This window comes from Pieris napi, chromosome 19 (genome assembly GCF_905475465.1).
Source record: "Pieris napi chromosome 19, ilPieNapi1.2, whole genome shotgun sequence".
In the NCBI taxonomy this organism is placed as follows: Eukaryota; Metazoa; Arthropoda; class Insecta; order Lepidoptera; family Pieridae; genus Pieris; species Pieris napi.
In genome coordinates, this window is record NC_062252.1 from 3,019,862 (window position 1) to 3,033,825 (window position 13,964).

The window sequence follows — 13,964 nt, forward strand, 5'->3', positions numbered from 1 at the left end:
AAATGAATAGTTATAAGATAAAAATTTTATTTAAGGTTGTTGGAAATAAATGGGCTTTATTATTATTATCTATAGGCCTGTCAGACACAGAAGGCTGGTTACTAGTACACTAGTACACTACTAATTATCAAGGTACATAAATCTGAATGAAGATGAAAGAATGTACAGCATTTTGTTGGATGTACAAAAACTCGTGTATAACGATAATATAAGAGCCAATGTTTTACATAAAAACAATTGGGACACGATTTTAGTTTTAATTGAAGTTTTTTGTGCAATTGAAATTAGCAATAATCAGCGGGACACTGAAACAAGGTGATTCTTTTTATGAGTACTCGCTTTTTGTGAAATTTTATTGCACTTTTTACAAACAACGGTCTAGTGGAGTTTTTGCAGTTTATTATATTAAAAAGATGTAATAAAAATGCGGGTAGAAAAAGTTTGTCAATTGCTACCTTTATTTTTTGTGTTACCAAAAATTATATCTTAACATTAGGCTTATACTATAAAATAAAAATCATTTTCACGGTTTCAGCTTTATTTTACAATCTTAAATAAAAATTTTTTTTATAAAATAATCATTACATTACCAATCGTATTTACATTTGATTGAAGTAATATTTCAAACTTATATATTTATGAATGAAACACTTTAAAATATAGATTAAAGACTGGTTATAATGAAAAAAATTATAGTAAAAAATACTTTTAACATAAAGCAGTAAAAACAGCCCCTAGTACTCTATAGCTCCCAATAGCGATAGCGAACTCGATTTCATTAATGGGTTTTTATACTACGCACCACCACCATGTGGAACCAGCTGCCCATTGAAGTATTACCACACAAATTCTACTAAGGAACCTTCAAGAAAGTACCAATTCTTTCAGCAGCTTCTAGCAGCATGTGTTCTCTTTCATCTTTTCATGTTCATCTTTATATCAGATGAGACTCTTTCCAGTTTGCCCCGTTCTATAAAAAATAACTCGACTTTGATTTGTCTTGTTCTTTTCATATAACAACTCTTCAGCATCGCTATAAACAACCTTAAAAACTTATGTACCTACGTAGTAATCTGTTCTTATTTCTTCCCTTTTTTTCATTTCTAAATTTCGTTAGACCAAGGTGTAATTTGAATTTTCTGAATTTCAGTTTTAAAATCAAAATCTTTCATAGTTATACATATATGTCGAAATATATAAAAACATATACAAAAATCCAGACATATTAAATCGTTGATACCACTTTAACGTTCATACAAATCTATTTATTATTGCAAATTTGGTACAAAAACGGAGTTTTAAAGGTTCGCTATCGCTATCGAGAGAGTACCTTCATCCAAAAACGACTTAATATTAATCACAATCTATGATCCTTATATCTAATAAGTCTTTAAATGGTCAGAAACCAATGCGAATGGGTCGGGCCCATTCCTGTTCTTCAACGGACAACTTTTGAGTTTTGTCTCGGATTTGTTGTGTGTGGGTTTAAATTGGGGGTTCGTTGTCGCTGGGAGAGTTTGACATTCGGCCTTTTCGTGAACGTCTGTATATTCATTAGTTCGATATGAATGTGCCGATACTTCGAGGTGGCTGTGATGGAGACAGGTCGATTTTGACTGCAATTGTAATAAAGCTACATTATATAACAGCGTTCAGATACGCGATAAAGGATATGGATAATTGAATACTGTTAATTTTGACATAAATTTAAACACAAGGATATTTTGCTGATGGACTGCCCAAAAGAGGATTGCGTCAGTTATCTGTATCTGTAAGTACTCTGGTAATATAAATAATAATAATTAATGCCTATATAAATCGCAGTTTAAAAAAAACTATTTTAACCGACTGCAAAATAATCTATGATTATCAGAAAGATTTATATTAGAAAGAATTCCTGTATGTACAGATTGTTGCTGTTAATTTAAGTCTCAGGGCATTATTTAGGATAAAACCCTATTGATGAATAAATAGATTAAAAAACACTTAGGGAAATATACTATATATAATTAAAATACTCTTAAAAGCCTACCTGTGTTACCCGTGTGTATCGCGCCGCCCGTCCTGCGAGCTCTGTCCTAAGTCTCCAAGCCCGCTCCGCTGCGCCGCCCGCCCCACGTCCGCCCTGCCACCTATAACCGATAATAACTTAAATCTGAAACAATGTTTCACTGGGAATCGAGCCCAGGAACTTCAGTAATCTACTACGACTGTGATAAATTGCCAGTAAAATCCGTACCACCAAAATAACATACATGCACCTAAGGTGCATGTAAGTTATTTTGGTGGTACGGATATCCGACACAATCGTATCATTGCAACATCAGAATTACAAGGATCAATAATTTAAACTGACCGAAATTTGATAATTCACCACGTTATATATAGATTACAAAAAATTTGAAAGAAACAGGTAAATTCGGTAATAAACGGCTGAATGCAAAGTTTTATCACTTCACCAGTTTAATCATTGACTTGTCCGTTCCTTGTCAATCGCAACCTGTTGCGATCACATAAATCGCGATTGGAGCGTCTGTAACCAGTGGATATGGTGGTCATCATGCATGGTCGGATACAGACCTTATACAGTGTCACCTTGTGTCACGCAGTTGAGTATATATATCCTTAGCGATCGGAATTTTTTAATTTAATTCTATTTATTATACACCGTTACACACGTTTTTCTCACACTTCTAACTTTAATATTATTATTATTATTATTTTTCTACTTGGTATTATAATTATTTATTTTATTTTATTAGAGGCGCAAACTAGCTGCTGTGGTCTCTGGCAGAATGACCAGCGCTGTGGAACTTTTTGCTCCTCAGCATAATGCTGAGCCAGGGCCAATTACAACCACAGTACACACACATTGCTCACTTGAAACGAACCGAATGGCAAAAGGGAATTTTTAATTTTATTGTTATTGATATGTCTTATTTTATTAGAGTATTGTTATTTTGTGTGTTTATGTGTGTGTGTTTTCGTTTGTAATAAATGTTATGTCTATGTCTATGAATAAGTTCGTTAGTGCGTGCCACAGTGTGACGTCATCACAGTGACTTGTAACTGCAGTTTGTAGGTGTCGCTACATAAGCGATCTCTTCCAGGCAACTATCTAAAAAGCTAAAACAGAGATATGACTAATCGTTACCTAGTGAGTAGATGCAGCAATCTCATCCTTTGTCCATCCCGACGCAGCAGCAAAGCGGCGGCTGTCAACGGAGGCAGAGACGCACGACGGGACGTTAGATATGAAACCCGGACAGCGCTTTGGTAGTATTTTAGGGATAAAGGCCATAGACCTAAGAGGATTAGAATAAAACATTTGACCATAGTTGCTACCACACTTTGAAATCAAATTTTAATATTGAATCTTGATTTTAGTTTGTTTTTAAATTTGTTTTAATTTTCTTTTTATTATTTTTATTATTACTATGAACTTAAGAAAATTGTAAATACTGTATTATTTGATTGTTACATTCATATTTTCTTTGAATTTTTATAATTCATGAAACGCTGTTTTTTTCTCTTCGCGTTTGTTATGTTTGCCTGTGCTTGTCACATTAAAAATGTATTTTAATTGTCTTGTATCAATGTATCAGTGTACCGAGACTACATTGTGAAAGTAGGAAATGTTATTTCGTATAGATCTAGGAAGCAGAAGTTCATCATTTGAGGATAGTTTTTTGAAGTCTAATAAAACAAGAGATTTGGAAGTGATCTTGTGTAAAAAAAAAAAATTTTTTGTAGTTGATTTTTATTAATCGGTAAACAAAATAAAAATATTCTTAATCGACCGTTAAATGTAAAAACCGATTTTTTGTATATATTGTATCAATATCTAACTGTCTTAGGCCGAGTTGAGTATGTTTGGTTAACATGGGCTTAAATTTTGAGTTCAACAACAAAAAAATAGTTTTGGAGTACCTATTGCACCATTATTATATATGTTAACGTAAAATTGTAAACACCGTTAGATTGTAATCTATCGGTTATCGGTATTCGGTAGATTGTACTACACTAACTTAGTTATCATTCAAACTTCTTTGGTCAATTACAGATTAATTTTACTTCCCAACAATTTCACATAACTACCGAATAATAATACGTTAATTTGTAAGCAGTTCGTTGAGGTTCACAATCTTTCGACAGTTTACCTTGCGAGATAGATTACAATCTAACGGTTTTTACAATTTTACGGTGACATATACAGCTCGTAAAAAATAAACAGAAAAACCAGTTAAATTATTGTACCTGGTCCCAAAAGTGACTTGGAAATGGACTATATTTAGTCTTTTACACGATACTCACCTTTCCCCTTCAGCCAGTTCCCGTAGCGGTAATAATGTTCCCAGTTGCGTGGCTCCAGGTCTAGCAGGCGGCGCAAGGCGGCGTGCTTGTCTTGGCCAGCAGCTGTCAGGAACATCTCCACGTGGGCGGGGACAAACCGTGGCTCCAGGGAAATGCAGCGCTCCAGCATCTTCAAGGATTCCGCGATGCGATTCTTCTTGCTGAAAATATTGTAACACTTTATTTTAACATTAGCCGACTCGGTAAACGTTGCACAATTAATATAAAAAAATGTAATCAAAATTTTTTTTTTACGAAAATAAAATTTGGTATGGGCTGCGCCCAATATAAATAATAAAAACCAAATTTTAATATGAAAAAATCAGTGGCGTCTGGGATAGGCCATGCCCCTATCAAAATCAGTGGCGCTAGAACCTATAAGTCTAGGCCTCAGAATGCTGTATCTATTGCATCATTTTTTTTTCTTAATAGACAAATAGGTGATTTGTCTTCTGTGCCAAAACACGCCGTTGACTTTTAGGGTCTAAGACATGCCGGTTTTCACACGATGTTTTCCTTCACCGTACGAACGAATGTTAAATGCGCACATAGACCTAGTCTATTGCTACACAGCCGGGGATTGAACCTAAGACAGGGATAAGAGGCACGCTGAATCCAGGACACCAATGCTCCGAGCCCTTATCACTTAGGCTTAACTTACAACCTATACTCCTTTTCTTTCAGACTTGGCAATAAATCTTTAAAATTTTAATATTCTCTTTTAAGTAATACTTAAAATTTAACTAAATCTTATACAACGGATTTTATCGAGAATTTGTGTTTTAGGGTAAGTCTCCGTAAACAAAATTAAATTTTAATTGTTATTGCACTTATAAATCTACAAATTATTGCACAGTGCTTGTAAAAATATCCATGAAGGCAACTGTTCAGTTGTGACGAAGTGAAAATTGTAGAACTTAATTACTTTATTTAAAAACAAAACAAATAAAGTTTAGATGAATTTCGGTAACAGTTTTAATTTTTTATGGAACTCTGAAATAACAGAATTCGTGACTTTTTTACCACATAATCATAAATACTATAAGAAATCTAATATATTTTACCTTTAAAAAAAAATATTGGTTGTTTGTAAAGTAGGTTTACGATCGAGATGTTTACGTGATAACGTCTTATTGGTGATATAAGTTTTTGGGAAGTAAGGAATTAATGAAGATAACAATTTTTTCAAATTTTAAATTACATCTATCGTTTTATTCACACTTTTGATGATAAATTTCGGGTGTAAAATGACAAGTTTACTTATTCGACTATGATATACATTTTTCTTCATACATTCACGGAATGACTGGCAGCGCTCGAGATGAGACGGGAGATCGGTCCGTCTCTCTCTCGTTATACCTGCGATCGCGCTCGTGAGGTTTTGGTGTGACACAAGTTTCTGAACATGTCACCCGACTAAAACGATTTTAAAGACGTTATCACGTCAAAAAATAAATATTTTATGAATAATCTCTCATAGTGTCATCTGTTGATCTTGCATTAAGTTGCTAAATGTAAATATTATGAGAACTTTTGCAAGCTTTACTTTGACGTCACGACTTTGTTGCATTCGGTCGTTAACTGATTAGCTAAGTACATAGTACTAAACAATTTATTATGAAATTCTTGTATTAAAATTATCAAGAATACAATATTTCATGATTATAACATTAAATATTCATTAGGGGACATAATAAATTTTACGTAAAATTAATTACTTATTGTGTAATGTTTTTAATTATCTGACAAGCTGATGCCAGCGACTTGGACCTCATAAAATTCGGTTGCTAGTCATTTATTGACACATTATAACATACATGTATTTATAAGAAACTAGCTGATCCGGCAAACGTCGTTTTGCCATGTTTATCATTTATGATAAAAAATAGGGGTTGGTCGTAGAGAGGTGAAAATTAGGGGTTGTATGTATTTTTTAATGTTGTATCATAAAAAAATAAAGAATAATTTTTTTATCAAAAATTTAAAAAAAAATTAGGGGTGGACTACCCTTAATATTTAGGGGGATGAAAAATAGATGTTGTCCGATTCTCAGACCTACCCAATATGCACACAAAATTTCATGAGAATCGGTCGAGCCGTTTCGGAGGAGTTTAACCACAAACACCGAGACACTAGAATTTATATATTAGATTAATCTTTTTCCTGTTGCAATGTAAATAATAATAATTGTCAACAAAACAAGTAATAAAAGCACATATGCCCGGCTGATTTAGTAAGAACTGTATTTCTCGAGCTTGTCTTTACATTTTATTTGATAATAAACATATATAAACAAGCTGTTTCCCGTTTCATCTGCCTTTCTGTAAGATATCAAATTCCACAAGTGACTGACCGATAAAGCCTCGCCAGGTTATAGTGCGCGTTGAGGTGCCTCGCGTTGTACCGCAGAGCCAGGAGGAAGTGGTGCTCAGCGCGTCCAGACCAGACTTCCAGCGTGCCCAGGTTATTGTGCGCGCTCGCGTAACTCGGCCACAGTCTGTAATATTCCGTTTAGACTTAAGATATTTAATCATCTAAAAGGTTTTTAAATATAACAGGCGGCAAACGGGCAGGAGACTCATTTGATCTTAAATGGCCGTCCATAGACACACATTGCTAGAAGGCTCGCAAGTGCGTTGCCGGCCTTTTAAGAATTGGTACGCTCTTTTCTTGTCCCTAAGTGGAATTGGTTCGGAAATACTTTAGTGGGCAGCTGGTTCCAAATAGTGTGGTACCTTATAAACGCTCGGTTGTGGAACGACGGACGTCGAGGTGATACGGGTAGAATTTCATATTCTGTCTCGACTTATTAAAAAAGGAAGAATCATAATTTCTTTGGTAGAATATATGGAAAACGAGCCTACGGGATGCCCAAAAAGTTCAGTCCTTATTGGCCCATGGACACCCACTAAAAAAAATATGTCATTAAAAAGGTACTACATCCTATCATTATAGCAAAACCCATGAGCATAGGCCATCCGCTAGTATTTTTTTTTTTTTAAATAGATTAAAAAGTCAAACAAAAATAAAAATAAATAACATTCATTCAGTCATTTTTCTATAGAGCTTTTAACTGACCAAATTCTTGAAAAAAAATTTTAACGATATTATTTTGAGCAATGAAGTTTATTCAAAGAAAATTAGTATACAACCCAATAAAATAAATAACTATTACAACTTACCGCAATGCTTCTTTATAATGTTTTATTGCGTTCTCTTGTTGCTCGATGTCTTTCAGGAAATTTGCAAAATTGTAATGCAATTTCGCGTTGTGAGGCAAAACGGCTAGGTCAGCTCTGAAATGTTTTACATACAAAATCGTTGCTGTATTCTGTATAGAAAGTCATGGTACAAATACCAGTCGTAATTGCTACGAATCGTAGATTTTTTTAATGCAGCATTTTCGTCTAATTTCCGATAGATTTGTGGTTTGAGTATAATTTCGCAGAGTTCTTTAGAATTTAAAGTCACATAATATAAAATATGTTTATTATGGAACATAAGATACAGGTATCACTTATAAAAAACGGCGTTAAAAATTCGGTAGAGGAGAGTGACCAAATATGGAATACCATTTTGATTTTTAGGCATAATTTCCACAAGTGTTATAAATAAAAAACTTTTTGTGGTAATTATTAACAATCATATATTTGTACTTTAGTTTGTAATAAGTTTAGGTTTTATTGATTAGTTTAAGGTAAGAAAAAATTTAAGAAACTAAATAACGATTTAGGTACCTAAATATGGAATAGGTACCCCAAATATGGAATACTATAAACACTATCAAAAATTAACCTTAAAATACACGAGACTCTTTGGAAACTTGGTATTATATAGAAAGGTACATAATTTTTTTAGAAAAATCACAAATCCAGGTATCAAACTCTGGCACAGCGCAATCATTACATGCCCAGGGTCCACACATAAGATACTTGATCCATGTGTCCCCATGAGTATCATTCGAAAACAGCACACCACAGAAAATACACTCCGAATCTTCAGATTCTGGAGCTGTATATCCTATCAAGGCATCGGGTTCACTGTCAGTATCAAATAGCATCACCTCCTCATCATCTGAATTAGGCTTAGTCTTCTCTTTTGTTTTTTTTCCTTTTGATATTTTCTCATTCTGGTTTTAATTCTTGTTTTTTGCCAACACGACAGTTTTCTTTCCAAGTGTAGGAGCTGCGGCTTTTCCTGGAGAAAATTCGTTTTTCTGACATAATCAAAACAAAGTAGATCTTGACACATCAACGTATTTTCCATCTTTTAAATAACCCATTTGTTTCTCTCTTACTAATTTTTTTACTTCCGCCACATGCTCTGAATCATTCTTTTCGTTTTGTTTTTGAGTTGACGCCCGCCATTTTGGTAAAACATTAAAAAAATATATAATTAACAAAATCATCATGTCAGCTGATACTTCAGAGAACCAATTATGGAATAGTCCATAATTGGATACTGTGATCTGTCCATATTTGGATTTTCCAACGATTTCAAACTGACATTCAGATTTTTATATTTAATAAAGTAATATCATCTAATACCGCTAAAACATACAAAAGAACGTCTAAACGTTCTCTAAAAGCTATAAAATCAATACTGTGTGCACTTTCTTTACGAAAAATACGTATTTTTAACATACCTTAGAAAGTTATGCGGTAGCTGCAAAACAAAAAACTGTCACAATGACGAAAGCACTTGCTCAACTGACATGCTTCAACTTGTACGCTTAAATGGGAGTAAAAGAAGACAGAAAATCATTGTTTATTGCGTATGTAAGTTTGCATTTGGGAGAAATAGGGGTATTCCATATTAGGGATACTATCCCATATTTGGTCACTTTCCTCTACTCTTTTAAAATAGCAAATTATCAAACAACACTTATTTTAAAACAAATATCGCAAATTAATTAGAAGTAGCCTGTCTAGCACTAGTCCCAGGCCCTTTTATCAACTAGATAATCGTTAACTTTAAAGTAAGCCTTTTTACACAGCTTTTCTTTAATACATATCTTAAATTTATTAAAAGGCAGAGATAAAAGAGCCTCTAGGATTTTATTAAAGAAGAGTATCAAGGGATACTCTTCGGAAAAAAGTATTATTAACTTTAGATAGTCCATAGCAACTCAACACATTCATAGCAAAGATATTCAGAAGTCAGATTATATGAGTAGATGTTTACGAGCCAAGACTGTACTAATTCAGAAAGAAGAATAATAAAACTAAAGAAGTTGTCCAAGGTATTATTATGTAATTAATGAAAACTTTGAAATTATGTTTTAATATCACTTTTATGATTTTTTTATATGTTATATAATGATATTTCATATATCTGGAAAACAGCTTCAATATGTTTGTACGAATACTTAAAATAGATAATAGTGAAACTTTGTGAGAAAAACGTTTATTTTTATAGTTATGGAGTAAATTTCTTTTGCCTCGCCATACCGGGGACGAAGTATACCTAAGTATCATCTCCCTCGTACGCCAGTCCTGGTTGCGTAGCACTGTTCGTGCAGCCCCACCGGCCACCACCACGGCCACGCCCAGCGCCATCAGCCGCTTCCCACTCCCACCCCCACGACGCCATAACGCCTGCATCCCGCACACCGTCAGTAAAACTGAACCCACGCTGGAAATAATTCATTTAGACTTCATCAAGCGTGGACAGTTTTGATGTTATTGCCCTTATGATTTTTCACTTGTTGGTAGTGCGTTTTAATCGGGCAGCAATGGAATTTTATTTCTGTTTCTGATCACCTATTGGTCTAAGATGATCCGGCTGCAGGATTAGTAGATTCATTGGTTATTTCTTAAAAACCAAATTTTTATGTATATTTATGAGAATAATAATTAATAGAACAATAATTCGTAGCCAGGTGTAAACACTAAATACGTATGATTTCGATATATTTATACGTTTATAACGTACATTTATCAAATCAAGTTGAAGCTTTTTCTTTTAATTAGGCAGTGCCTAATAAGAAAATAAATCTGAGGCCAAGACTTAGGGGTTATAGCGCCACTCCCTTTTTTTGTCCGGAGTGCTTTGCGATAAAGTCTGGTTTTATGCTTTCTGTGCGAGAATAGTATAAATTATTTATTTTATTTTTATAACTGAAGTTAAATGTACAGGATAGTTTTAAACTATGTATCCATATTTTAAATTCTGCAGGATATTTTAATAAAATATACCTTGGTATATAGAGCACTCTTTCAGCGACCACAAAGCCCACAGTGACGAGTAAATTCGAAGCTGGCAAATACGGGATGATGAGCAGCAATAGACCCGCCACTGCTGGTGTATGTCTTTGTACCTGAAAAAAATATTTCACGAAACCTTTGGGATAAATAGACAACTTAAAACACTCCATTTAACTTATTTTGAAATGACATTTTTGGCCTTTATGCCTTTATATACTATCAATCTGGTTCACCAAAATATACAAGGCATGAAAAGTAAATTACTAGAAATTGAGTTGTTTTTGAGCAGTGAAAAGGTTGACATACTGTGTATTACAGAACACTGGTTAAAGACATGTGAACTTATGTTCAATTTTTGTAATCATCAGATTGGTAGTTCGTTCTGCAGAGGAAATGCAATACACGGTGGCTCATTAATATTGCTTAGTAAAAAAATAAAATTTAAAGAAAGGAAGGACATAGTGAGCCTCTCTGTGGAACGCCTTATAGAAGTATCTTGTGTGGAGCTGGAGCAATTTATCATTGTTAGTTTGTATAGCCCTCCTTCAGCTCAATATGATAGTTTAGAAAAAATATTGGAGCAGGTTCTGTACAAATTGCAAAAATCCAAGAAAAAATTGATCGTTAGTGGAGACTTTAATGTAAATTTGCTTGACAACTGTAGTTCAAGTAAACGTTTGCTAAATCTGTTTAAATCATATAATTTAATTAATACTTTTATTGTACCAACTAGGGTAACAGCCACCACGGCAACATGTATTGACAATATCTATAGTAATATAGTTCCTCTCAACGCCTGTATTGTCAACAAACTTACATCTGACCACTCTGGTCAATTGTTTGAATTTGAAATACTAAAATGTAAAGATCAAAAAAAGAAAATATGCACAATTCCTGTAACAGAGGATCGGTTAGATAGATTTAGGAAAAATTTGATATTTAAAATGCCATTTTTGCGTAGTAACCAATGCCCTAATAATTTATATAGCACATTCTTTGATTCATTTATTGGTGAATTCAAAAATGTGTTCACTCCAAAGACTTTTTTGGTCTCGGAGAAACCTACCTTTTGTGACTGGGCAACTCCGGAGCTACACAAAAAAAGGCTAAAATTGTATGAGTTGTATGATGAAAAACAGTATAATGACAGTGAAGAATTTAAAACTTATGTTAGGATATTCTCAAAAAGTTTTAGGCAAGAGTGTAGAATCGCTAAGGCGAAACACTTAAGTCTTAGAATAAACAACAGCTCTGATAAGATAAAGGCTACTTGGAAAATTATAAACGAGGAGACTGGAAGAACCTCCAGAAAGGATACTGAATTCAAAGTGAACATAAACGGCAAAGTAATTAGTTCCGACCTCGAAGTAGCCTCTGCATTTGAAGAGTTTTTTACTAACATTCCTTTAAATACAACCAGCGTTTTAAATTCTTCACCATCAGCCGCCCTTTTATTATTGAAAAAGAATGTTCCTGTATGCAATCATAAGTTTGTATTTAGCCGCATTAGCTGCAATGACATTATAAAAACATTTAAACAGCTAAAAATAAAAAAAACTAAAGATCTTTGGGGTGTATCTGTTTTCATTTTACAATCAGTAATCAATACTATCAGTTCAGAGTTGGCTATAATATTTAATGAATGTATAGATTGTGGAGTCTTTCCAGACCAGATGAAGATAAGTAAAATCACACCGTTATTCAAAACGGGCAGCACTTCGGACCCCACAAATTTTAGACCCATATCTGTGCTGCCGGCTTTGAGTAAAATCTTTGAAAAAATCATTCTTGAACAATTATTGACACATTTTAATAATAATAAAATTATGCATAGCCAGCAGTTTGGTTTTACAAGAGGTCGCTCCACAGCAGATGCTGGCATTCAATTAATTTCCGAGATTTTAAATGCTTGGGAAAATTCTCATGATGCCATTGGAGTTTTTTGCGACTTATCAAAGGCTTTTGACTGTGTCCATCACGAAATCCTAATCAAGAAACTTCAACACTATGGCATTGGCGAAAGGGCGCTAAATCTTGTGGAATCATACCTGAGCGATAGAATTCAAAAGGTAAATGTAAATGGAGCTATATCACAGGGATCCTCTGTTACTATGGGAGTACCGCAGGGCTCCATACTTGGTCCCTTCTTATTCCTTGTCTATATAAATGACCTGCCATTTCTTGTAAAGGAGCTTCACGAGATAGTACTGTTTGCTGATGACACTTCGCTTTTATTTAAAGTGAAACGACAAAATCCATCACTTGATAACGTAAACAGTGCCATCTCCAGTGTAGTTCACTGGTTTAATACAAATAATCTTAAGTTAAACGAAAAGAAGACAAAATGTGTTAAATTTGTAACTACAAATGTAAAAAGTAGTCATTCTCAAATAATAATTAAAGACGAGGAAATAGACTTTGTTGATAATGCGGTGTTCTTGGGAATTACTTTAGATAGTAAACTCCAGTGGGGCCGACACATAGAAGGTCTTTCGAATAGGCTAAGTTCCGCAGCGTTCGCAGTTAAAAAGATACGCGATCTTACGGATGAGAACACAGCAAAGCTTGTTTATTTCAGCTATTTTCATAGTATAATGTCATATGGTGTTATTTTGTGGGGTAATGCAGCTGACATTAAATCGATATTTGTAGTGCAAAAGCGGGCTATAAGAGCGATCTGTGGGTTGTCCCCACGGGAGTCGGTCCGAAGCAAATTTAAGGAATTACATATTTTGACTCTGGCAAGTCAATACATTTATGAGAATATTTTGTATGTGCGGAAAAATATAGATATCTTTAAAAAGAATAGTAGCTTCCATAATTATAGTACTCGTAATAAAGACAAAATTAGCGCACCAACCAGAAGGCTGCATAAAACGAGTAATTCTTTCCAAGGCAATTGTATACGTTTTTTCAACAAAATCCCTAGTGAGATACAAGCGTTGTCAATAAATAAATTTAAATCGTACATCAAAGTAAAACTGCTTGCTAAGGCTTATTATAATATAAATGAATATTTAAACGATCCTAGTGCTTGGATATGAGTTGCTCCAGTATATATTATAGGTAACACGACTGAATCTCTCGGCTGCATTTCCAGACTCTGGGGCGATCGTCAACATCCACGACTGTTTTAATGTAAAGTGGGAACAAACCGTGATCCATGTGGTATCCAATTATTTCAGTATTATTATTATTTTCTTATGTAGCCAAGTCCACATTTCAAGGATCGTCATGCTCGCTTAAATGTCATTGCTTGTGGCGGCGTCCATGCGTCGGGTTGTCTCTCTCCCTAAAATATGGCGAGGGGGCCGATGGCTGGCCATGCGTCATACTCGTGAACGGGTGCTGCTTGTGGTGACTGGTCGTACTTGAATTCGTGTATGCGGTGATGTTAATTATTTC

General features: G+C 34.2%; 1 protein-coding gene across 1 annotated transcript in view; it reads right to left on the reverse strand.

The window, feature by feature from the left end:
- Nucleotides 1–1,134: 1,134 nt before the first annotated feature.
- Nucleotides 1,135–13,964, reverse strand: part of LOC125059022 (protein O-mannosyl-transferase TMTC1-like) — a 137,229-nt gene continuing 124,399 nt past the window's right edge. Inside the window, exons 8-15 of the mRNA XM_047663169.1 lie at nt 10,551–10,672; nt 9,820–9,987; nt 7,536–7,649; nt 6,707–6,850; nt 4,315–4,514; nt 3,155–3,305; nt 2,033–2,132; nt 1,135–1,616 (exon numbers count right to left, since the gene is read on the reverse strand). Coding sequence (XP_047519125.1) covers nt 1,380–1,616; nt 2,033–2,132; nt 3,155–3,305; nt 4,315–4,514; nt 6,707–6,850; nt 7,536–7,649; nt 9,820–9,987; nt 10,551–10,672 — 1,236 coding nt within the window. The 3' untranslated portion in view covers nt 1,135–1,379. The remainder of the gene's footprint in view (nt 1,617–2,032; nt 2,133–3,154; nt 3,306–4,314; nt 4,515–6,706; nt 6,851–7,535; nt 7,650–9,819; nt 9,988–10,550; nt 10,673–13,964) is intronic.